Below are 26,314 nucleotides of genomic sequence, written 5' to 3' on the forward strand. Positions count from 1 at the left end.
AGCTGCACACAACCAGATTTTAATGCCCGCAGTCAATTTGGTTTGACATTCGATATACCTATGGAGCTAGTTAGGGACCATCGGTAAAATACACACTTTACAGTACATTCAGAAAGTATTCAGACCCCTTGACTTTTTCAACATTTTGCTACGTTACATACAGCCTTATTCTAAAATTTATTAAATTGTTTTTCCCCTCAATCAACAGACAATACCTCATAATGACAAAGCAAAAACAGGTTCAGAAGTTTTTGCAAGTGTATTAAAAATAAAAAGCTGAAATATCACATTTACATAAGTATTCAGACCCTTTACTCAGTTGAAGCACCTTTTGCAGCGATTACAGCCTCAAGTCTTCTTGGGTATGACGCTACAAGCTTGGCAATCCTGTATTTGGGGACTTTCTCCCATTCTTCTCTGCAGATTCTCTCAAGACCTTTTAGGTTGGATGGGGAGCATCACTGCACAGCTATTGTCAGGTCTCTCCAGAGATGTTTGATCGGGTTCAAGTCCGGGCTCTGGCTGGGCCACTCAGGACATTCAGAGACTTGTCCCGAAGCCAGTCCTGCACTGTCTTGGCTGTGTGCTTAGAGTCATTGTTTTTTATTCGCTCCAGTCTGAGGTCCTGAATGCTCTGGAGAAGGTTTTCATCAAGGATATCTGTACTTTCCTCCGTTCATCTTTCCCTCTATCTTGACTTGTCTCCCAGTCCCTGCAGCTGAAAAACAACCCCACAGCATGCTTCCACCACCATGCTTCACCGTAGGGATGGGGCCAGGTTTCCTCCAGACGTGACGCTTGTGCCAAAGAGTTCAATCTTGGTTTCATCAGACCCGAGAATCTTGTTTCTCATGGTCTGTGAGTCTTTCAGGCAAACTCCAAGCGGGCTGTCATGTGCCTTTTACTGAGGAGTGGCTTCCGTCTGGCCACTCTACCATAAAGGCCTGATTGGTCGAGTGCTGCAGAGATGGTTGTCCTTCTGGAAGGTTCTCCCAGCTCCACAGAGGAACTCTGGAGCTCTGTCAGAGTGACCTTCAGGTTCTTGATCTCCTCTCTGACCAACGCCCTTCTCCCCCGATTACTCAGTTTGACCAGGAGGCTAGCTCTAGGAATAATCTTGGTGGTTCCAAACTTCTTCCATTTAAGAATGATGGAGTCCACTGTGTTCTTAGGGACCTTCAATGCTGCAGTTATTTTTGGTACCTTTTTCCAGGTCTGTGCCTGGGAACAATCCGGTCTCGGGAGCTCTACAGACAATTCCTTCGACCCCAGTGCTTGGTTTTTGCTCTGATATACACTGTCAACTGTGGGACCTTATATAGACAGGTGTGTGCCTTTCCATATCATATCCAATCAATTGAATTTACCACAGGTGAACTCCAATCAAGTTGTAGAAAGATCGCAAGGATGATCAATGGAAACAGGATGCATCTGAGCTCAATTTCAATTTATTTTTATGTTTTGGCTTTGTCGTTATGGGGTATTGTGTGTAGATTGATGAGAAAAAAATATATATGATCAATTTTAGAATAAGGCTGTAATGTAACAAAATGTGGAAAAGGTAAAGGGGTCTGAATACTTTCCGAATGCAATGTACATGGGACAACATTTTAAATGTCAAGAGCTCTTTATTTCAATAACAAACTATAAATTGTAGAAATTGATATACAAATATTAAAAGCATTTGAGACATCTAAAAGATGCGCAATATGAAAATATAGTCCCCTTTACATTGTGTAATTTATTGACGATCCCTAACTAGCCCCAGAGATAGGCTATCCAATGTCAAATCAACTTCGCCACGGACACACTAGTCAGCTGAAGCTAATTGGCAAAAGAAGTTGGCTAGCACTAGCTAGCCTCGGTGACTTCAAGACAAGACCTGGTTAGACTGTTTCAAGTTATCTAGAAGACCAAGTGACTAACTGTGTACTGTTTTAGCAGAGTGAATGTACAAACACTTACCATGTGCGAACACACAAAAGACACCCATATTAACCCCCCCGCTGCATTTTCTTAATGACCAAGCCTTAACTAAACCAAATCAGGTAGTTCAGATTGACAAACAAGATTAGCCTAAACAGACTTTCACAGCAAGCTATATCAGTGAAAGGAATATATCCATTATGACCAGTGAGTCACTATCTCACTTCCATTAGAAATGCCTCACTGGAATAACTTGGGACACCACCCACCCCTTTCACAGATCATCTTTGCCTGGTAGCCAAGAGTGTAAGCAGGATAGGGAGCAGTTGATTTGGGTCATATGAGAGTGAGTGTATCTCTTACTGTGTGAGAGCGTTGTGCGCGTCAACGAAGATCTCCTGAGCTTTCACTGGGAATGCCATTGTGGTGAACTCAGCGTCATGCTCTTTGATCTTGCGTATCCTGCAGTGGAGAGAAGGTTTGGTGTTCCCACTTTAAACGACCTACAACTTGTAAGCCTTCATAAACCCTTTATAAGGCTTTCATGAATGGACTATAAAACCTTTATACGTTTGTTTAAAGTGTGACCGGGTTTGTTTCAACGCCAAAGACGTTAATGCAATATAAGAGACAAATAGGTACTCAGTCTAAGTCTAATGGAGAGTAAGAATATCTAACAAGTACATGACAGACAGTCTTTGCTAGCTGGGAGTATTTGAGTGTGTATGAAAGATAAGGAATGATCGCTCAATGTCCTACAAAAATATAAATGTTAGAGTGTGACCCAGGAAGACTGTCTTACGCTTTTATTTATTTTACCTTTATTTAACCAGGCAAGTCAGTTAAGAACAAATTCTTATTTTCAATGACAGCCTAGGAACAGTGGGTTAACTGCCTGTTCAGGGGCAGAACGACAGATTTGTACCTTGTCAGCTCGGGGATTCGAACTTGCAACCTTTCGGTTGCTAGTCCAACGCTCTAACCACTAGGCTACCCTGCTGCCCCACGCTAGCTGGGAGGCTAGCTGATCTGCTCTGTGCTCCGTTTCAGGCCCTCTTTCGACAGACTGGAGAGACGAGCATCACCTTCTGGGGGGATATAGGGGTCAAACACTCCCGCTGTGGTAGTGGAAAGGAGAGAGATATTGGTTATTGTGACTACGTATATTATAAGCTTCATTGTAACAGTGGCAACCCTCTTAACTTTGATTCTGTGTACAACAAACGGAAGGTTTGAACTTTAAGATAACCATAATGCATATGGCTGATACTGTACCGGTCTAGCTCGCTTTGAGAACAAGTCTACAACATATCTTCTCAAAATGGCTGTCAGTCTTACACTACTGCTGATATGCAGTAATCAGCAGTAGTGTCAGACTGTCTGACATTTTGAAAAGTGTATACGCACATAAACAGGTCTGTACCAGTGCGGGCGATGTTGATGTCTCTCTCCATGTACTCCTGCCTTAGGACAACACCTGCCGCTCTGGCTTTGGCCTCCTGATCTGCCGACGCTGCTGCCTTTCCTTTTATCCCCACTGCGGGGGGAACGAAGTAGCACTTCTTGGTCCTTATCGGGACAACAAAGGGCAGGGGATACCGTACCTCCAGCGAAGCCTCTGCATTCTGCATGAGGGAAAAGCAGGTGGATTAGATAAGAAGTCATGGAGTACCAGTCTATGCATAAAGGTTATAGCATAATTTGTTAATGTGGTTTGCAATTCATGGAGATTAGAGATTTGCACATCGTTATTATTGTATGGTTGATATCATAATATGATGGCACATTCGAGTACATTTTCGTTTCTGCGTTAAATTGAACAAACAACTTGGTTTTGGAAATAAATACAAAAATGCTAGTCAAAGAGACTGAAGTAAACTGTTATAAAATGCAATTATGACATCTTATTAAGTTGTATGTATTTTAGGTTGGCTACGGTGATTGATTAATGAGTATAGACTAGCAAGGTAGCTAAACTGGTTTAAAACTCAGTTGAGTTACCTTCCAGAAAGATCTGCTTGCTGGGTTGAGCTAGGTTAACTTAGCTATCCACTGCTGATTATAAACCTACAGCTTTCGGTGGCATTTTCTGGGGCTGAGCAGTCAATATTTCAATAAATTATGTGTAATTTATAGCTAATGTAATCAAAACTCTCTAAAATAATACCTTCAAATTGCTGAATCTCATCCGATGCAAAGGCATTAATGCCCTTCTCATGGACGTCGCCATATTTGCTGTCAGACTCAGTTTGAGGTGTGTTCAAGAACAATAAACCTGTGCTGTGCTGCGCCTTGTTACGATTCTTCTGGAAACGTTTTGGGGGTCACTTTGGCTATTCCACCTTGCTCTGCATTTTAATATAAACTATTACTGTTTAGTTTTTTTTATCTTGAGAATCTGCTTTCAGTTATTGTTGGTTTATAGATCAAAGCTGTATAGATCAGAAGACCAACAATCTAAGATTTGTCTACAAGGTGTGGCCCAACATTTAACCTTCTGTGCAACATGGTCATTCCAACGTCTGCATAGACCATTCAGCATTTATGGTGAGAGCCAATTTATGCTTGGCTTCGCAACTGCAACACACCATCCATACACATCCGACCACATTTTTGGATCAAGCATAAATTGGCTCTTATGGATGCAGGCTACAATACCAGTTGCTTAGCCGTTGGACACAGATAATAAAGAGTTACATGCGTTTAGGTGATGGAATTGTCTCTTAAATTGGTTGCTTTTTCATGACTTGAGCAGCAGCTACTTCGAACACCTGCAATGGCAGTGCACGTCTTCTTGGCAGCAGTAGGATTCTTAAGCAAACAACACATAGTTGATAGAGAGATATCTGCAATGACCTACATGAGCCATGTGAGTAGCTAAGCCCTCTGACTACTGGTTTCCATAAGTGATTTACACACACTCACTACTAGGCAACCATAAAAACGTTCACAACATAACAAGGTAAACAACCTGTTGTTGATGCAAATTCTTACTTATTTTCAGAGTGCAGATTATTTCATTCATTGTTGTTATTTCTGCTACTATCTACTACTACTACTAATAAGGAATGCCACAAACAGAAAGCATATAATTATCAATTATGATTTATGTCAAAAATTTTACATAACATATAGCTATATTTTTGGAGAAAAAAAGTGACAGCAATTGACAAACAAACAAATTAAAAACCAAAAATGTTGAATACACCCCCTTGTTTCAGTGGTCCTCCGCTTCAACGCGATGACGCTATTTCTCGTCATACTGCGCTCCTACACACGTTGTTTCGGTGGATTTGAAGTGAGAGGGGAGGACTCTAGCTGGCAACATTTCTAGCTAAGGATTTTATGTTGCTGGTTCTCGGCCGTCGGGTTTCGCTGTCATTCGTAAAACGAGTCATTCCCCAAGATCCAGTTTTGTTGTCGAATCCCATTTTGCAGGACTTCAGAACTATCAAATTCAGAGTAATACACAGCAGCACCGTCTTCGCAAGCGCTACCAGACAAAATACAGACACCATGCCTGAAAGGAGGCCCTTCGTAAGGTTGCCCACTGACGTCTACCCGGTCAACTACGGCTTGTGCTTGAAGCCCGACCTCATCGACTTCACTTTCGAGGGCAAGCTAGAGGCGATTGTGAAGGTAGGTGAAGTAATTGAAAGATAATTTGTATAGTACTTTGAGCATGGCGGGGACTCCCATGTGTAATCTATTTTGCCTAATTTACAACGTTCGAATGGCGAACGGCAAAATGCTAACTAGCTAGTCATCTAACGTTAGCTAGCGAACTCCTAACTAACGTTATCTACTAGCCCCTGATAGTGGTGGCAAACAGCTAGCCTAGCTCACTTTAGCTAGGTTGAAAATAAATTAGCACTTTACCTGCCCTGAATGGTACTGTCCAGAGTAACTCGTTACCTAGCTGAACCGTCATTCGCTAGTTAACTGTTAATACTAGTTAGTTAGATAGGTAAGCACATTAACGTTAGCCAGTTAACGATTTGCAAAAATGACAACGAGTTAAGTCACTACTACCTCTCACTTGAAATTAATGTATAGTATGATCAACGTCAATGCAAAGATGTGGATTTAGCTTAAATGCTAACGTTAGTTGCATGCCAGCGCACCCAGTTAACATGCGCTAGTGCTAACTAAGCTAATGTTTGCTAAATCATAACTAGCAAATGTCTTCCTACTAGAGAAGACCGCCCAGCTTCCGCCTCTGTTATAACCTATTTTGCAAGCGTGTTGCTAGCAGACCACGAAATGACAAAACACTAGACATTCACAACACCCGTGACGTGTAACATCTAGAACTAATCTTGTTTGATGATATGCACGACAAATTTAGCTAAATGATTCATAATCATTGCCTGTTGGTATGTTGATGGTGTTAACCAATTACTACATACGGATGGGCATGAGTTCTCAAACCAATGTCAAAGGTCGCTCTTTAACCATAGATTATTATTTTTTAAATATACTTAACTATTTGGTGGAATGTGCCTGGGCTACCCGAACATTTGTCTTAAAGACAACTTTTGACTTTCGGGACACAACAAAGAAAGCAAGCCAAACATCACACCGTTTCTCTCCCAACATTCCCTTTCCCCTCCATGTCTCATTCACTCAATTGCGTTCTGACTGCTCCCTACACACAGGCGTGCTGAGTGCGCATCACAAGCTCCTGTTAGTCCTAAATAAATAAATGCCTATAAAATGTATCTAACTGAGGGGATACACAAACATTGCCAAATGATGACAGTTTTCACAAATTATAAATGGATTGGTTGAAGTAGGAAAATGTGTTTCAACAACGAACAGCAGTTTGGAAATAATTGTCTCCAGCTTATTTTCCGCTGGATTCACCAAGACTGACCAGGTGAAAGCTGTTATTTCTTATTGATGTCACTTGTTAAATCCACTGCAATCGGTGTAGAAGATGAAGGGGAGGAGACAGGTTAAAGAAGGATTTTTAAGCCTTGAGGCATGGCTTGTGTATGTGTGCCTTTCAGATTGTGAATAGGCAAGACAAAATATGCCAGGCGCACCGGTTTGTGTTGAACTGCAACACTGCTGTGTTTTTCATGCTCAACCGTTTCCCGTGTGTATCAATAATAGCCCACCACCCAAAGGACATCCAGCCAACTTGACACAACGGTAGGAAGCATTGGGTCAGCATGGGTCAGCATCCCTGTGGAACTCTTTTGACACCTTGTAGAATCCATTCCCTGACGAAATGGTCCTGTTCTGAGGGCAAAGGAGGGGGTTTAACTCAATATTCGGAAGGTGTTCATAATGTTTTGTACATTTTGTCTGTGTGGGGCAATTAGGATTTGTTATCTGTAATGTTCATGATGAATTAGGCATTGTTGCGATCTGTTGACATATATGTTAACTGCCCATCCCTAATACTACACCACATGTGTATTACAGACTTGCTTCATTTAATTAGTTTCTAATGGATGTCATATTTGGTGCCGAATATGGTGCGTATATTGCCCTCGGATGTTTGCATACACCATCTTCATCTCAGAACACAGGCTAGGAACACAAGTTACTAGTCATCATGTGGACATAACACTGGCTGTGTTTCAATGACACTTGCTGGGCTAAACTATTTTAGTACTTTCCACACACACATTGTCTAAATCTAAGAGATTACTGTATGGTTATCTATGTGCAACTGATCTATGTTTGGTAGTCTATCCATAGGAGGATGGCACATTGTTGTACGTAGTTGATGAACAGCATTTTCCAAGGAAATTAGGCTACATGAAAGATTAGGCTACTCTTAGCGTTTAAGTGACAAATGGCTGTCAAGTGGGGCAATTTCAACTGCAATACATGGGCTGTGTTGTCAGTTGCATGGTTGTTATTTGCATGCACATGCTATAATTTCATTAGCCAAGTTAATGACAAAGCCAGAACATGATTTAGAAGTTGTCAGATAACCGCACAATAGCCAACGAGACGCATAGCGACGCGGCACCGTGCCATCACTGAGCGCGCTCTATAATTACATCCCTGCCTTCTCGGTTACAACCTCGCAGCTCTCGATTTGAGTATCAAAATAAACTACAGCAGCACCCAACCGTCAATAAATGGGACTAGCCTACTCTCTCAAAGCTGCATCTGAGTGTGCTGCTGCGTTCCGCCCTCAATAAGTCGGACGTCGACCGCTATCACATTGCATTCTAGTCAGACGCCCTACAGGGTGTCTCTTTCTTTCCCTCTCTCTCCAAACCATCTTTTGCTCCCGTTCCGATCTCCCTGACAAGCCACAATGTTTTCACGGTGACACTGAGCCACTGTAGGTTTAGCCTGCTTGGCCTACTGTAAGTTGTTTGATCCCTATCGCTGCTGTCTGACACATAACAGATTAGATTTACCCTTATAGTGGATTTGCTTATGGCAGGAAAAACAAAAAACATCCTAGTTTAAAAGTATTATATTGAGGTAGTATTGTCGTTGAGGGACTCTAGAATGAATATATATGTTTTTTACACAAATTAAAAATATGGCTTTCTTATGTCATCCCAGGTATTTATACAAGGGTCTGCTAGTCCCCGATTTTACTTAGTAGTTGTGTTTCTGTCGTTTTTCCAGGTTAACCTGGCAACTAATCAGATTGTGATGAACTGTGCTGACATCGACATCATCACAGCATCCTTTGTACCAGAGGGAGGGGAAGGTGAGGGTGAGATTCTGTCAATAGTTTTTTCACAGTTGTCTTAAATATAGACAAACTATTATATATTTAATGTATTCTATTTCCTGATTAGACCTGCTTTCCAGGCTTGTTAGGCACGTTTGTATATTCTTTTCGTGTGTTATGGCAGCGAATATCAGCCTTGCATTTTTTTCCTTCTCTTTAGAAATTAACGCTACAGGATTCAACTATCAAAATGAGGACGAGAAAGTCACTCTGTCATTCCCTAGTGCTCTACAGAAAGGTAAGTTGAAGGACTCGCCGTTAACCAGAATGGTTACAGTGCTTTTTAGGGTTCTAATGAACACTCCACTCTCTGCCATTAATTATTCTTCCTGGTGTTTGACACCATGCCATGTCTTTTTGTTTGTAGTTACGACAATAAGAGGTTTGTTTTTGTCAAAGGCTGAATAAACACATGCTGATTTTTTTGCACCTGTTTCCCAGGATCCGGTACATTGAAGATTGACTTTGTTGGGGAGCTGAATGACAAAATGAAAGGTTTCTACAGAAGTAAATATGCAACTCCTGCAGGAGAAATCCGCTATGCTGCTGTCACACAGTTCGAGGTACAGTAACTAGGCGCTCCTCCTGTCCTGCATTACTTCTGTTACCATAACGAGGACCGATTCTCTAGGCAGCAGAGTTGATTGCTTAACCCATGTTGAAATAGTGTAAAAGGAATGTGACTGCCATTTGACCCCAATGTTTGAGGATTGTCACACCCTGGCTATAGGCTGAATGTTTTAGCAACCATTGTTGGAGATTCTTGATAATTCAACTTCAATGTCTTATCTTTAGAAAAAATGTGGGGGGGGATGATGACATGTCCAGCTGCTATATACGGCATGTTGTTTATTTTCATTTTTACTAGAGGTCATTGGAGGAGCTTTATTATAAAGCAGCCATCAGACACCCTCCAGGATGTTTGCCTGACCTAACACGCTGTGAAACGTGTTGTCCACTCTGTTTTGCTTAACCTCCCATGGTCTTTTCTCCTCTATTCTCTCCTCAGGCCACGGACGCTCGCCGGGCCTTCCCCTGTTGGGACGAGCCAGCTATCAAAGCCACCTTTGACATCTCTCTGATAGTTCCCAAGGACCGAGTAGCCTTGTCAAATATGGTACGTGTCACACTAACTCTTCTGCCTGGGGACACCAAACAGCTTGAGTCACATTTCGCTACTCTGTTGTTGCGCTCTGCTAACATTGGCTTATGTAACATAAGATAGTCTTGTTGGGTCACTGCTTTTCCTCCCCATCTAGCTACAAGAGTAAGTCTGCTGGCATTCAAAATGCAACTGAATTAGTATGTTTTTCCAAGATGTCTGCCCTGTGGACTGTTAAAGGCTATGAGCTCATTCTTCAAAAGCATTGCTGACCCTATGACTTTCTGATTACATTTTCTGTCCGTACTAATATGCCCTTGTCCTCAATGACACAGAATGTCATCGATCGAAAGCCACATCCAGAAGATGACAGCCTTTTGGAAGTGAAGTTCGCCACCACCCCCATTATGTCCACATACCTTGTAGCGTTCGTCATCGGCGAATACGACTTTGTAGAAGGCCAATCGTCGGATGGCGTTACCGTACGCGTCTACACGCCTACCGGAAAGGCGGAACAAGGGAAATTTGCACTAGAGGTGAGTTGTTTTTACTTCTTTTAAACTTGGATAATGGTTAGACCAGTACAAAATACTAGTCATGTATCACTATGACTGTTTGTCATATTGATGAATGACTGTTGTGCTAGCACAACAATCTATTGGCGTCAAGTGTAAAATGGAAATGATATCTATTTTTTTCTATCCATGTTTCTCACAGGTTGCTGTAAAGACCTTACCTTTCTACAACGACTACTTCAATGTTCCTTACCCATTGCCTAAAATTGATCTAATAGCGATCGCTGACTTTGCTGCTGGTAAGTAGAATTCATATGACTCTCTTTCAATTATTATATTGTGATGGAAAAATAGGAATTATAGTCAAGATCTAACACGCTTGGTGCTGCCCCCCCCCCCCCAGGTGCCATGGAAAACTGGGGCCTTGTTACCTACAGGTAAATCTAAAGTAATGTTGCTAAATTTGCAACTAATGAGAGGATGCACAGTTAGCCTGCCAGTCATGTTATTCCACAAAAAGATTATTTGATTACCACTAGCGGGATATGTATGTGATTTTTATATTCAATGTATTTTTGTGTTAATGCATGCTACCACTAGGGGCAGTGTGAAATGAATCGCTTTTGCGCTGGTTTTTCTTCGAGTTGACCTCGCTGTTTGACCTCGTTTCCCAGAGAGACGGCGCTGCTGATTGACCCGAAGAACTCTTGCTCGTCCTCACGGCAGTGGGTAGCCCTGGTGGTGGGACACGAGCTAGCTCACCAGTGGTTCGGGAACCTGGTCACCATGGTAAACGACCACTGCGCTCTTTACTGCTTATGTAGAAACTAAAAGCAGTCTCCTGATCAATGACAGAAGGACATTACATTATTGAAGATAAAATTATATGAACAACATTCTTCAATTGCATTGGGGTATACATTGTTGTCCTGAATTGGATTTAGTCAATATGATCGCCCCTTTCCTTGTAGGAATGGTGGACCCATCTGTGGCTTAACGAGGGCTTTGCATCATGGATCGAGTACCTCTGTGTGGACCACTGCTTCCCTGACTACGACATCTGGACACAGTTTGTGTCTGCCGACTACACCCGCGCCCTGGACCTGGATGCGCTGGACAACAGTCATCCCATCGAGGTGTGTTGGCTTTAAATATGTAAGATTCTGTGTGTGTACTGGACCAAAGTTTTCCAGTAGATTTGAATGTACGTGAGTTATCTCTATCAGATGAAAGTGACCCTCGTACTGCGTTTTGAAAGCATGAACTGACTGATCCCCTGGACTGCAGGTGAACGTGGGCCACCCGTCGGAGGTGGATGAAATCTTTGATGCAATATCCTACAGCAAAGGAGCGTCTGTGATCCGTATGCTGCACAACTACATAGGAGACGAGGTGAGGAGCTGCTGCCCAGGCACACTGCCATGTTGTCCACTAATTAGTCTAGCTCTCTTTCATATACTAGCTAAAAGGGTATTGTGTGAACAAGTGTCTCTGGTAAGTATTTGTATATTTTCATCTCGGGCGTTTTTCTTTTGTAAACCTATTTGTTTCTTCTGTCTCTAGGATTTCAGGAAAGGAATGCATTCCTATCTGTTGAAGTTCCAACATAGAAATGCAGCAACAGGTAACACTGTCAAGTCTCCTATAATTTCTCATGAATTTATAATGGACATGTCTTGTCCATTATAACAAGATTATTATTTGAGCGTTGTAATTGGTTGGTGACCAACTCTCTCCCCACCACCTCTCCCAGAGGACCTATGGGACTGTCTGGAACAGGCTAGCGGGAAACCCATCGCCCTGGTGATGAGTTCCTGGACTAAGCAGATGGGCTTCCCTATAATCGTAGTGGACCAGGAGCAGGTAAATAGACCACAATGGAAATTGTCTTTGGACAATATGAATTTACTGTTTTATGTCCTGTGAGAGGAGATCTCTCTGTTGTGGATATAGCAGTTTGTGTATTAAATCAAATACTTTTTGTTTTTGTAGCAAGGGGATGATCGCATCCTCAAGATATCTCAGAAGAAATTCTGTGCCAGTGGACCACATAATGGTAAGATAATATTTTCCAATAAATCAACACACAAAAAAGCCAAGTACAAATCGCTGGTTCACTACTTGTCACTTATTAGCTATTTGAGACAAAGTTCCTACTTTGCTCCATCTCATTGGGTCTTGCTTGTGTCAATCATCCACCAGGTGAGGATTGCCCTAACTGGATGGTACCAATCAGTATCTGTACGGGTGAGGACCCCGGCTGTACCAAGCTCAAGGTGCTGCTGGACAGCCCAGAGACCACCATCACGATCAACAACATCAGCCCTGACCAGTGGGTCAAGGTGATGACAACAAAATTCCACCTATTACAGCTGTCTAATATAGAATTGAGTTGAAAACCAAGCCCTGAGGCCTTACAATCTGTACTATAACCCTTATAATCTGAACTATAACCCTTATACAGAGTTGCATGTTTAGGGAAATAGAAATCTGCCTAATAAAAGCGTAATGGATACAAGAATGCTGATGACCTTGAAGGTCTGCATGCTTGGAGAATTATAAACGTTTGTGAATGGGCCTTAACATTCATGATTCTGAGTCTGTTTAGTGTTTACTAACGGGTGGGAGATCATTGGGAGTTCAGTAAACCAATCACCTGACCAAAAGGGTGGACGAGAAGTTAAGGAAACGATGACCCTTGAAGGTCTTTGAAAGGGGTCAAAAGTTCACACAGATGGATATTGAAGGGGTCACTAGAGGGTCAGGATTTGTGAATGGACAATATAAATTGCTGTTCACTGAAAGGACATCATTAATGTCAAAGTAAGTTTGAGGAACTGAGAACTATTAAAGAATAACCACTTGATTGGGACTAGTAGTTGCTTGAGTAGGATCATAGCCTGGCTAGTTCCTATCTAGTTATCAATGCTAAAGAGGATCCACAAGGCCAGTGGTTCCCAATCAGGGGAACTAGGACCCCTAGGGGTACTTGGCCTATCCACAGGGGTACTTGATAAGACTCATAAGACCATAGGCCTACTGCTAAAATGCACAAGTGGATACTTCAGAGGTACTCCGGACAGAGCGAATTTCATTTGGCAGTACAGTGACTGAAAAGGGTTGGGAACCACTGCCCAAGGCTGTGGTAGGGAGAGTGAAACTATGAGTGTGCCATTCAGAACAGAGTCTGCTCTATGTACGGAGTTGATCAAAGGGATAGAAAGTATCTCTTCCTTAATGCTAAGCTGCACTTTTTGTGGCTAGAATAGAACCTAATTTTGTTTATTTGTTGGGTGGGTGTCACTCAAGCATATAAAGGCTTTCTTCCACACTTGCTTGTTAGGCAGATTTATTTTCTGCTTTTGCTAACAAGTTTGGAACCGCAAATGGTTTGGCATGACGCTGACAAAAGTAGTGGAAGAAAACAGATTGGCAACAAGGCTATAGTCTTTGGCCGCTGTTCAACTGTCCTCCTCCTCCCCCTATAGATCAACCCAGGAACAGTAGGCTTCTACAGGATCCAGTACAGCTCGGCCATGTTGGAGGGCCTGCTGCCTGGTATCAGAGACCTCACCCTGCTGCCTGTTGACCGTCTGGGCCTGCAGAACGACCTCTTCTCCCTGGTGAGTGGCACAGACTACCGTCAACACTACACCAACATGCCCTTTAGCTCGACGCTAAAGCTCAATAATAAATTGGATATGTATGGTTATGGTGCTTGTATATAAAGTCAGTCATGGACAGGGAAAGGGTCAGTTCCTGTAACAATCATATTCAGTGAATGGCTTGAAAGTCACTTTTTTTTCTCCATCCTTTCTGCCACAGAACCCTTCTTTCCTCTTCCATATAGCAAGGCCCCATCTGTCTAGCGCTACAGTAGCAAAGAAACACACCCTTTCGTGTATAACCAGATCATTTTTGAGGAAGCCCAGGGTCAAAGCTTCCCCTAAAATAAACTCTAGCCGCTCAATGTTGTAATTGTGCAGGAAACCCCAACATAAAGTGTCATATCAAATTGTATTTGTCACATGCGCCACAGTGAAATGCTTACATAAAAGCCCTTAATCAACCATGCAGTTTTAAGAAAAATACGTGTTAAGTAAAAAAATGAAAATGTCTTAATAGGGTGTTGGGCCACCACTAGCCAGAACAGCTTCAATACACCTTGGTATGGCTTCTGCAAGTTTCTGGAACTCTATTGGAGGGTGCGACACCGTTCTTCCATGAGAAATTCTATCATTTGGTGTTTTGTTCATGGTCGTGGGAAAACACTGTCTCAGGTGCCATTCCGGAATCTCCCATAAGTGCAATTGGTTTGAGATCTGGTGACAGAGAGCCATGTCATATGGTTTACGTCAGGGTTCCCCACTTGGGCCACCACTAGCCAGAACAGTGTAGGTTTTTGCTCCAACCTCAGTTGTAACTAACCTGATTCATCTTATCAACCAGCTAATTATTAGAATCAGGTTGGCTAGTTTAGGGTTGGAGTGAACCTGCAGGACTGTAGCTCTCCAGGAACAGGGTTGGACAGACCTGGTTTACATTGGTTTGATGAGTATGAAAACGTTCAGTGACTACTTATTCCCTGTGGCTGGGGGCATTGTCATCCTATGGGGGCGTAGTTGGATTGGTTGTTTAGCATCGTACGTATGTATGTCATTTTCGCCAACCTGTCTATAGCTGTGGTAGCCAAAAGGAATTCTCTGCCCAGCATTTTTATACATGACCCTAATCATCATGATGATAATTGCTTAATTAACTCAGGAACCACATCTGTGGTAGTGGTGCGTGGGTCATCCGCAACTGCACGCGACTATATGTATTAAAAAAAGAGGCCTTGGGCCGGACCCTAATCTGCAAATATAGGAAATACGCTGTACTGTAGGCTACAGTCAGACGGCAGAATGTTTTTTTTGACAGGGGTGTAGGATTTATTTTTGCTTAATTTAGATGCATTTCTGATTTAAAAATATATATAAATCTGACATTTTGGAAGGCTATTTCGAGAGCTTGGGCCTCAGGTTGTCCCTGTGATTTTCATATGCACATTTTAATCTAAATGATACAATTCTAAAAGTAACTTATATTGCCAATATGTAAAAATAGCCTACATAAGGCCCAAAAATGTGTATTGCAACCTGCAGGTAGAAAATATCCTGATTTAAAAAAAAAAATCCTATAAATCACATTGGCTTTGCCTGTCTGCCAGGAACTTGAAATATTGTATAAACAGCCGGAAGCTGGTGCTTGCAACATTGTGTAAAATATTCTGGGCCCTCAGTTTCCTGTACCAGTGAGCTCCAGACACACAGCTGTAGGCTATTTGCGCAAGGGCTAAGTAGTAATCTGGAAGGCATATTTTATGACGTTTCCACCGGATCTAAGCTTTACTTTCTTTCCCCTTTCATGATGAGTGGTAGGATAATCGAAAGGGAGAGAGCTGGAAAGATTGTTCAAATAGCTACGTTAAGGAAAATATTGTTTTTCTCAATGGATGAAAAAACAGACTTTGTTTACTTGCTGTTTGAGGCAAAGAAATTACTTTGAGAAGCTCCATAGGAATGGTGAGTTAAGACAATCAGAAATGGTATCAGATCACTTATAAGGATACAGTTAGTCCTAGTCCTACTTCTATGCGTAATCAGGTGCGTGTCCTTACTCAAAATTGACAGTAGCGCTTCAAACAAAGGACAATGAATAAATTGACAACTTGTAAATGGAATGAAATATACCAAAACTTTTTTTTCTGAAGTGTAGCCTACGTTGTGAGCTCTGCAAACATACCCACTCCTAGAATGAGAACGTTAAGACTGTAATAATAATATATTGAATGCATTAACAGAAATAACTAGCCAAACATTGTAGATTAGAAATTATGGGAATTAATGGTAAATGTACTAGTGTGCCATCCCCGCAGCCAACACAATGGATTAGTCCACTCAGAGGTGTGAATCAGACCGGTTTCTCATGTGCCATTTAAAAAAATTGTTTGTGTGGGACTGCTCGAGTACAAAAAATCTTGGTTGATCAATCCACAGCCTATTGACCGAACTATCGACCATGTCGTCTAAATGGGTTCAGCCCTAATAAGGTTCTATCTACATTTTTGTCAATCTAGTTATTGACTTGTTTTGTTCAATGGTCTCTACCTATATAGTACTCTAAATACCCCAATTCATGTTAAGTTCAGAAGAATACAAGATAAAAAATTAACACCATTCAAACCAATGAAGGTTTGGAACTTTAAAGCCAGTTATCTCAATCATCTTTTTGCACATGGCACCCAAGCTTTCTGTCATTTTGACCGGTTGTGAAGGAAGTAGAAAGCTATGAAAACGACCCAACATGTTTCTGATAAGTTTTCAGTTCGGCTTGGATGCATATTTTACATGGTAGGAAATTATGATCAGCTTTTATGATGCTGATTTAAGAGAGCACATCTACAGCTGTTACCCTAACTGCAATCGCATTCTCTCAAGATGCTGATATCATATTTCTCCACATATTTCAAAATGTACATTTGGTGCTGCAAGAAATGCTTAATTAATTCTGCAGGAGTTAATATTAAGGCGACGTGAGAGGTTATAGACCTACAGTCAGTGTCCACATTTCAGTTTCCATTTAATTCACCTGAGCAGTAGGCTAAAGTTCCCTGTGTTGACTGTCGAATATGTATAGTGCCCCAAACATTACTTTTCTGGGCCTCCCTTTTCTTTATTTTCACCTCCATTTTGCCGCATTTCTCTTATTTAAACTCCGCCATTTTCCTTTTTTCCTCAGTGGATCGACATTCACTTTTTCTGTCCGTTTCCAAAAGTATTTGGTGATTGGCATGTAGGCTATTTGGTGCATATACAGTTCGGCCCAAAAGCTTATAGGCTTACATACAAATGCCAGATGGCCTAAAAATAATGAAAGAAAAACCTCAATGTAGCCTATAGATATATAAATTAAAAATGTATGTATTTTCTCTTTATTCAACCTGCCCTTCATCTATATAATATTTAATGAGCCTAAACCTGCCCCACGGATCAACCCGCACATCACTACTGTGTGGAAGCACCTGCTTTCGATATACTTTGTATCCCTCATTTACTCGTGTTTACATTATTTTGGCAGTTACCTGTACATGTTATTGTTGTGTGACCATGTAAACGTAACTTATGATTGGGTAACGATACTTCTCCTTTCTCCTTCAGTACCCATGAGTATTAAGCTCGTCGACTAAGATATGTCATGTGAATTGTTAAGCATTGATTCTTTGGCCTTTTTTCTCACCAAAGCCTCTTATGAAGATGTTTACTGTAGACGTTAGATAAACTGTGTAATCTAATCAACTTGTTTTCCGGCTGGATCCTAATCCTCAAAAGCTTTGTCCCATCCATTCAGGGCTCAATTACAAAAACTGTACATAACATCACAATACTGTGACTCTTACTAACTTTTCCCCTGCTCTTACTTCTTCTATTCCTCTTTCACCTCTTCCCTTCATTATTCATATTCCTTCTCGTCTATTCCTCTTTTACCGCTCCTTCATTTTCCTCTTCTATTCTCCTTCTACCTCCACCCCCCCCATTCCTTCTCTTGTCCCCCATGTTCATCCTATTAATCATCTTCATCAGTCGCGCGCTGGCATGATCAGCACGGTGGAGGTGCTGAAGCTGATGGAGGCCTTTGTCAACGAGCCCAACTACACGGTGTGGAGCGACCTGAGCTGCAACCTGGGCGTGCTCTCCTCCCTGCTCTCCCACACCGACTTCCACGAGGAGATCCAGGAGTTCATCCGGGACCTGTTCACTCCCATCGGTCTCAAGCTGGGCTGGGAATGCAAGCAGGGCGAAGGTGAGCCCCCTGGGGCCGGTGGTAAGAGCTAAGAACTGAGCTCCCGAGTTATTCCAGAGTCGATCCTCAACCTTAAGCCCCAAGTCACTTGAAGTCGCTCTGATTGTGTTGGATAGGTGTAAGAGAGATGGTAATCAATCTATGTTGCACTCTTGATAGGGTTGGTGGGATTTATTTTCTGTTACATTGCTGACACCTATACGATCCTTTCAGATCTGCTCAAGTGCTTAGGGGTTAGGGGCTAAGGGTCAGGTTTGGAATTAGTGTTTTCTGTAGTAGGGGCATCAGCCCAGAGCTGGTGACGTATGAATTTACTGGCTCCTGGATTGCCTAGCAGTAGATAAATTCTGTCCTTTTGGATGAAGTTCAGTGTATCAAAGCGCTTGTTTTTAACATGTTTGAGACTGACTGGCGCTTTTTTTCCTTTCACCTTCTGTTCTCTGGCCCCTGGTTATTCTATTCTCTCCTCTCTCCCCCCCCCCCTCTCTCAGGTCACCTGGATGCCCTGCTGAGGGGCCTGGTTCTGGGGAAGCTGGGGAAGGCGGGACACAAGCCCACGCTGGAGGAGGCCCGGCGGAGATTCAAAGACCATGTGGAAGGCAAGCAGATCCTCTCTGCAGACCTCAGAAGCCCAGTAAGCTGTTCTGCCCCCCGCCACACACACGCACACACACTTATTTATAGAAACACACGTATTCTTAACATGTAGTTACGTTAACAAAGGCCCCATTCCAAACTAACCTTTGCCCTCTAACCCTAGGCTCTTGATGACTTTCGGGAATGTTTAAAGGATTTGATTGGTCAGCAATTTGATAATGTCTCCACCTATGCCTCTGGTTGGCTAGGTGACGCTTCTTCAGTACTGCTTTCACCTGTCCATTAATTTCAATCAATTGTGTTCAACATTTCAACAATGGGCCTGTAGTCATGTTATTGATTATACTTTCAAACAGTGACTTCTCATTTGTAGATCATTTAAGTGCTAATGATAGTTATTTAGTACCATCATGACTGGAAGTAGATGCTGTTTTATGATGAGACAAAGACATAAAAAGCTTGTAAAATCAAGTGATGAAACCATATTGAATGCCCATGTGTATGGTCTTTGTTTCTCTTCAGGTGTACTTAACAGTGCTGAAGCATGGCGACAGTGCCACGTTGGACACAATGCTGAAGGTAAGTCACACCAGCTAATGGTGTATTCACTAGTGCACACCATAGCAAAATGTTTTGCGACGAAACCAAGCATTTCTTATTGGATAAATTCAGATTAGTCCCTCCCTGTTTCTGCTCATTTGGTTCCGAGACAATACACCCCAGCCAGGACAGCTGGTTGGAGATCAGCCTCCTCAATATCATGAGTCATATATTGTATCATGAACGATTTCAATTACATTTCCTCAGTCAGATGAACAGGATTACCAGCTCATTCCATGTCCTAGACTCTCGTTAAAACCTCACCAATAATCTGACAGATAAAGATTTAATCACAGTCAATTGATATAATTTGATTTTGTCACATAAATGTCACAAAGGTATAATATGTATATATTTTTCTCTCACATTATTGCGGTCTAATCTCTCCCATCCTCTTTAGCTTCACAAACAGGCTGACATGCAGGAGGAGAAGAACCGCATAGAGAGAGTGCTGGGAGCTATCTCTGCCCCTGACCTCATCCAGAAAGTCCTCACCTTTGCCCTCTCGGTATGTGCACAACCATTCTTGCCCTAGCAACTGGAGTGTGTTACTTGCGCCTGCTATTTTGTCAGGTGAATATTAAAGACAAAACAAAAATCCCTAGAAACATTAATATTTACACTTTGTTCTATTTACACCTGGTGTTCCATTTACACCTTGTTCTTTTGGTCTCGCTTTTATGGTATTCTTTCTTGAATATAGCCGGTGCAATTGTTAACACTGGTGTTAACTAGTTTTGTAATTGTAGCCTTCCTAGTTGTTTTGGTCATAGGAGTTTGCTTATAGGATGAGCATGATGAATTAATGGAAATTGGCAAAAAGACCCCTCTGTCTCCCCTACCCAGGAGGATGTGCGTCCCCAGGACACGGTGTCAGTAATCGGGGGCGTGGCCGGAAGCAGTAAGCATGGAAGGAAAGCCGCCTGGAAGTTTGTCAAAGACAACTGGGAGGAGCTTCACAACCGCTACCAGGGCGGCTTCCTCATATCACGGCTCATCAAGGTAAAGGCTCCGTTCATTAAGACATTTTTCTCCAAAGCATTGTTTAACTGTTCTTATTCTCATATTTTCCTCAGCTCCTCAGAGGGCACTGTATACAGTGCATTTCGAGAGTATTCAGACCCCTTGACTTTTAACACATTTTGTTACGTTATAGCCTTATTCTAAAATGGATGAAATAAAAACAATTCTTCAGCAATGTACACACTATCCTATAATGACAAAGCAAAGAGGTTTTTAGAAAAGTTTGCACATTTTCTGAAGAACAACAAACAGAAATACCTTATTTACATAAGTATTCAGACCCTTTGCTATGAGACTAGAAATTGAGCTCAGGTGCATCCTGTTTCTATTGATCATCCTTGATGTTTCTACAACTTGATTGGAGTCCAACTGTGGTAAATTCAATTGATTGGACATGATTTGGAAAGGCACACACCTGTCTATAGAAGGTCATTCAGTTGACAGTAAACAGTTGAAGTCTGAAGTTAATATATACCTTTAGCCAAATACATTTAAACTCAGTTTTTCACAATTCCTGACATTTTAATCCTAGTAAAAATTCCCTGCATTAGGTTAGTTAGGATCACCTCTATATTTTAAGAATGTGAAATATCAGAATAATAGTAGAGTGATTTATTTTAGCTTTTATTTCTTTCATCATATTCCCAGTGGGTCAAAAGTTTACATACACTCAATTCGTATTTGGTAGCATCGCCTTTAAATTGCTTAACTTGGGTCAAATGTTTCGGGTAGCCTTCCACAAGCTTCTCACAATAAAGTTTGGTGAATTTTGGCCAATTCCTCCTGACAGAGCTGGTGTAACTGAGTGAGGTTTGTAGGCCTCCTTGCTCACACACACTTTTCAAGTTCTGCCCACAAATTTTCTATGGGATTGAGGTCAGGGCTTTGTGATGGCCACTCCAATACCTTGACTTTGTTGTCCTTAAACCATTTTGCCACATTGGAAGTATGCTTGTGGTCATTGTCCATTCCTCATGACGCCATCTATTTTGTGAACACAACATGATCCTGCCACCCCCATGCTTCATGGTTGGGATGGTGTTCTTCAGCTTGCAAGCCTCCCTCTTTTTCCACCAAACATAACGATGGTCATTATGATCAAACAGTTCTATTTTTGTTTCATCAAACCAGGGGACATTTCTCCTAAAAGTATGATCTTTGTCCCCATGTGCAGTTGCAAACTGTAGTCTGGCTTTTTTATGGCGGTTTTGGAGCAGTGGCTTCTTCCTTTCTGAGCGGCCTTTCAGGTTATGTCGGTATAGGACTCGTTTTACTGTGGATATAAATACTTTAGTACCGGTTTCCTCCAGCATCTTCACAAGGTCCTTTGCTGCTCATCTGGGATTGATTTGCACTTTTCGCACACAAGTACGTTCATCTCTCGGAGACAGAACATGTCTCCTTCCTGAGTGATATGACGACTGCGTGGTCCCATGATGTTTATACTTGCCTACTATTGTTTGTACAGATGAATGTGGTACCTTCAGGTGTTTGGAAATTGCTCCCAAGGATGAACCAGACTTGTGAAGGTTTCTTGTTAACCTCTTGAGTGTAGGGGGCAGTATTTTGATGTTTGGATGAAAAACGTACCCATATGAAACTTCCTATTTCTCAGGCCCAAATATGAATATGAATATAATTGTCAGATTAGGATAGAAAACACTAAAGTTTCCAAAACTGTCAAAATATTGTCTGTGAGTGTAACAGAACTGATATTGCAGGTGAAAACCTGAGGAAAATCCAAACAGGAAGTGCTGTTTTTCCTGAAAGCTCTCTGTTCCATTGCATGCCTTCCCTCCATTTTAAAGGGATATCAACCAGGTACCTTTTCCAATGGCTTTGACATGGTGTGAACAGTCTTTAGACATAGTTTCAGGTTTTTATTTTGAAAAATGAGCGAGAAATATCACATCCCATCATTGGATGGCTGGGTGCCAGCAGCGTTTTGCATGCGCCAATAGAGTGGAGCAGACATTTTCTCTCTCTCTCCTGTTGAAGAAGCTACAGTCCTGTTGAAATATTATCGATTATATATTGTAAAAACAACCTGAGGATTGATGTTTCTATCATTAAAAAAAACAACATGTCAATGAACTTTACGGACACTATTTGGAATTTTTGCCTGCCCCGTCTTGACCTCTCGAGCCTATGGAATTCTGAACATAACGCGGCAACCAAATGGAGGTATTTTGGAAATTAAAAATAATCTTTATGGAACTAAAGGAACATTTATTGTGTAACTGGGAGTCTCATGAGTGCAAATATCCGAAGATCATCAAAGGTAAGCGATTCATTTTATTGCTTTTATGACTTTCATTACCAATCTACTTTGCTGCTAGCTGTTTGTAATGTTTTGTCTGCTGAGAGAGATGTCCTTACATAAACGCTTGGTATGCTTTCGCCGAAAAGCTTTTTTGAAATCTCACATGCCAGGTGGATTAACAACAAGCTAAGCTGTGTTTTGCTATATTGCACTTGTGATTTCATGAAAATTTTATATTTTTAGTAATTTAATTTGAATTTGGCGCTCTGCAATTCAGCTGTTGTTGACTAAAATTATCCCACTAACGGCATGGGTGCGTTAACAAGAAATTTGTGGAGTGGTTGAAAAATGAGTTTTAATGACTCCAACCTAAGTGTATGTAAATGTCTGACTTCAACTGTATATCAGAGCAAAAACCAAGCCATGAGGTTGAAGGAATTGTCCATGGAGCTCAGTGACCGGATTGTTGCGGCACAGATCTGGGGAAGGACAACCATCTCTGCAGCCCTCCACCAATCAGGCCTTTGTGGTAGAGTGGCCAGACGGAAGTCACTCCTCTGTAAAAGCTACGTGACGGGCCGCTTGGAGTTTGCCAAAAGGCACCTAGGACTCTCCGACCATGAGAAACAAGACTCTCGGGTCTGATGAAACCAAGATTGAACTATTTGGCTTGAATGCCAATCGTCACGTCTGGAGGAAACCTGGTACCAGTAACGCTCCCCATCCAACCTGACAGAGCTTAAGAGAATCTGCAGAGAGGAATGGGAGAATACAGGTGTGCCAAAATACAGGTGTGCCAAAATACAGGTGTGCCAAAATACAGGTGTGCCAAGCTTGTAGCGTCATTCTTGAGGATGTAATCGCTGCCAAAGGTGCTTTAACCAAGTACTGAGTAAAGGGTCTGAACATGTATGTAAATGTGATATTTCTGTTTTTCATTTTTAAATCTGCAAATATTTTTAAACCTGTTTTTGCTTTGTCATTATGGGGTATTGTGTATAGGGGGGCATTTAATAAATTTTAGAATAAGGCTGTAACGTAACAAATGTGGAAAAGTCAAGAGGTCTGAATACTTTCTGAATGCTCTGTATATATTATAAGAGGAATGTATTATGGAAGACTGGTAGCTTTTGCCTTTGACCCAATGACCTAAGCCAACTCACTTGTATTTTCACCCATCTTCACAGCTCTCTGTGGATGGATTCGCCATTGACAAAATGGCTGCTGAAGTGAAGGTGAGCATCATTGGTTTATACGTCTTTTAATATAGTGGTCTCACTCAATAAAATGGTTAAATAACTTCTGTAGTTCTAATTCTAAACGCGGCCATTTTGTGTCTTCCAGAGTTTCTTCGAGAGCCACCAAGCGCCGGCGGCTGAGCGCACGGTGCAGCAGTGCTGCGAGAACATTCTCCTGAATGCCGCCTGGCTCAAGCGCGACGCCGACGACATTCACCAGTATCTACTGAAGCGCAAAGCTCCCCCGGTCTGAACAACCCAGCCCCCCCCCCTTCCAGCGCGGACCTCCCTGCATCATAGCTGCCTCGGCCCCCCCCTTCTCAGTCCATAGATGGACGGAGAGCGAGCATACTCCAAGCAGGCTTAATTTCTCGAAAAGAAAAAATACAAACGACGATGACGTCAACAAACAAGCCAAGAATTTAACCAAGCGTTGAAAAAGAAAAGACTATTATACATAAATAACAAAGCAAATTCATTTGTCTGACAAGGAATGTAGTTACCCCCATTCTGCCCATCGGAAGATGATACATGAGTTAGGTTAATGGGGTTTAACACTCCCAGATATGATTTGCGAAATGGCTATCCCAGGGTGCATCCCAAATGGTACTCCATTCTCTATGTTGGTGCACTATTTTTGACTTGAGCCAAATAAGCCCTGGTTAGTGCACTTTATAGGGTTCCATTTGAGATGCACACCAAGTCTGAGTGCATACTCACACTCCCATACAGTTACGACACGCAACACATGAACACTTGCATACACACACAGCCTTGCATCGTAGTTTGAAAACTGTGAATTTATTTTTCTCATCACCTGCTCCTACTCTATGGAGAAAAAAAAGCATGAATTATATGATATATCCTGTGTTGCTGTTCACTTTGTTTGTTTTCTGTACAAACAAATTATTTTCTTTTTTTCCTGCCATCGGCATTTCGCAGTTGCTGGTTTATACCCAACAGGTGTTGTGATTGGGTGAGAGCACAGCTGGGCAGAATGGGGATAATATAGCGTTTGATGTTTTGTTGGCGGTAGTTAAATGAACTCATGGCACTGATCTCCATCTCTAATAATGGTTAGGACAAAAGGTGAGCAGCGCTAGCATGGTACTACATGTATACTGTTTAATGCAAGCATACTTGCAAAGACGTTCCACAAATCTGAATAGCGATGTTCATCGTTACCTTACCTGCCCCTCTTCCCCCTCCATCCATCATCCTACTCTGGCATTTGATACATACCTTCCCCACATCAACCCCCCTGTATTATTAGCCTGTATTATCAGCCCTCGGTAAAGTTACAGAATTATGTATAGTATGGCAAATGACAAACATGCATAATTAAATGGTTTCTTCATCTGCCACATTATATACAAAATTACATCTTGTTTTCAAAAACCTGTTTTTTTTTAAGATGCAGTGATTTTTAATGTTGAGGAAAAACGTTCATTTATTCTTAAGAATTAGTAAAACAACACTACTTGAGCCTTTAGTGCAGTTAACACCAGGACACTTTAGTTTAAAAACTTAATGATGTACTGGCCCAGTTTGAACTTTGAAATGATAGGATTTACTTAACACTGCTATTGAACTCTGAAGCCTTAAATTGGTAAAGTGGTTTGCAATAATTATTACACTGAAGTGGGTGATATTCCACTGCAAAGTAAAAATATTGTTTCATAACAGATCTACACAGACTTGTTGAACGAGTATATCTATATAGAATTTGATGTGGCTTAGAAAACATTTACCGGAGAAGATCATCAAAATAATTGTCCCTCTTTCCCTGGAACATTTTGTTGTGCTTTTGTTTAAAAATACAGTTGGTGTTCATTAAAGTAAAAAAAAAAAAGAAGAAAAAGACTTCAATGTCAAACAAGTAGAGTTGATTTATGATTGAGGTGTGAGTGTGCATGCCTGGAAACCAGTTATGTAATTTAACAATTCTTAATACAATTTAATAATTTTTTGTATGATCCTAATAAGCAAATACATGATCATAAATAGATTACAAATGGTTCTAGGAAAAACTGCAATAGAAATGGACGCTGTACATAATTAAAGTTGACCTAAATGAGAATAAAGAAAATGGGTATGATGTGTAGATGGTGGGAGGCAAAATCAGTCTTTACATTTTGTTTCACAAGGTGTAAACTTGCGGTGGGGGATGTTGGTATATCTGAGATTTACATGCCGTTATATTTTCATTGCAGTATTACGCTGCAGTCCAACGCTTTGGGGTAGTGGGTGGGGGAAAAAGGACTCCGTTTTTCATCTCATTGGTCAAACTTCGTTTTGAATGTCACATTGCTTCCGAGAAGAGGAAAAAAAAACGTTTTGGGCAGAACGGCTGTGACGCTGGTGTTGCCAAAACAGAAATTAAGATACAGTACAATAAAGTAACGTGGTAATATCCTTCACTATGAGATTCTTTTCACCTTGGTTTACAGTACCTTGATCGGATGATGCATTGATATGCTAATGAGTCGTCAA

General features: G+C 41.6%; 2 protein-coding genes across 7 annotated transcripts in view; one reads left to right on the top strand and one right to left on the bottom strand.

Annotated features, from left to right (window-relative positions):
- Positions 1–5,207, bottom strand: part of LOC135538244 (large ribosomal subunit protein mL45-like) — a 7,067-nt gene extending 1,860 nt beyond the window's left edge. Inside the window, exons 1-4 of one of the 3 annotated variants that reach the window (XR_010455372.1) lie at positions 4,094–5,207; positions 3,350–3,551; positions 2,852–3,044; positions 2,290–2,388 (exon numbers count right to left, since the gene is read on the bottom strand). Coding sequence is in view for 2 of the 3 variants with exons in the window: in XM_064964186.1 (XP_064820258.1) it covers positions 2,290–2,388; positions 3,334–3,551; positions 4,094–4,156 (380 nt within the window). In the remaining variant the exon portion in view is untranslated. Of the gene's footprint in view, positions 1–2,289; positions 2,389–2,851; positions 3,045–3,333; positions 3,552–4,093 lie in introns of all 3 variants that reach the window. The other 2 variants (XM_064964186.1, XM_064964187.1) reach the window with 2 other exon arrangements.
- Positions 5,196–26,241, top strand: LOC135538200 (puromycin-sensitive aminopeptidase-like). Of its 4 annotated transcripts, none has more exons than XM_064964168.1 (23): positions 5,196–5,565; positions 8,533–8,623; positions 8,802–8,879; positions 9,083–9,204; positions 9,651–9,758; positions 10,079–10,279; positions 10,461–10,557; positions 10,662–10,695; positions 10,933–11,047; positions 11,230–11,394; positions 11,546–11,650; positions 11,822–11,882; positions 12,012–12,121; positions 12,251–12,314; positions 12,461–12,600; positions 13,747–13,881; positions 17,881–18,121; positions 18,592–18,734; positions 19,220–19,276; positions 19,698–19,805; positions 20,144–20,299; positions 23,771–23,818; positions 23,928–26,241. In XM_064964168.1, exons 1-23 carry the CDS (start codon positions 5,272–5,274, stop codon positions 24,072–24,074), a joined length of 2,820 nt encoding a protein of 939 aa, XP_064820240.1. In that variant the 5' UTR covers positions 5,196–5,271; the 3' UTR covers positions 24,075–26,241. The 4 variants fall into 4 exon arrangements, with proteins under 4 accessions (XP_064820240.1, XP_064820249.1, XP_064820256.1 ...); XM_064964177.1 differs by having other exon boundaries at positions 8,533–8,617; XM_064964184.1 differs by having other exon boundaries at positions 8,533–8,617; positions 17,881–18,100.
- The last annotated feature ends 73 nt before the right edge of the window (positions 26,242–26,314 follow it).

This window comes from Oncorhynchus masou, chromosome 5 (genome assembly GCF_036934945.1).
Source record: "Oncorhynchus masou masou isolate Uvic2021 chromosome 5, UVic_Omas_1.1, whole genome shotgun sequence".
In the NCBI taxonomy this organism is placed as follows: domain Eukaryota; kingdom Metazoa; phylum Chordata; class Actinopteri; order Salmoniformes; family Salmonidae; genus Oncorhynchus; species Oncorhynchus masou.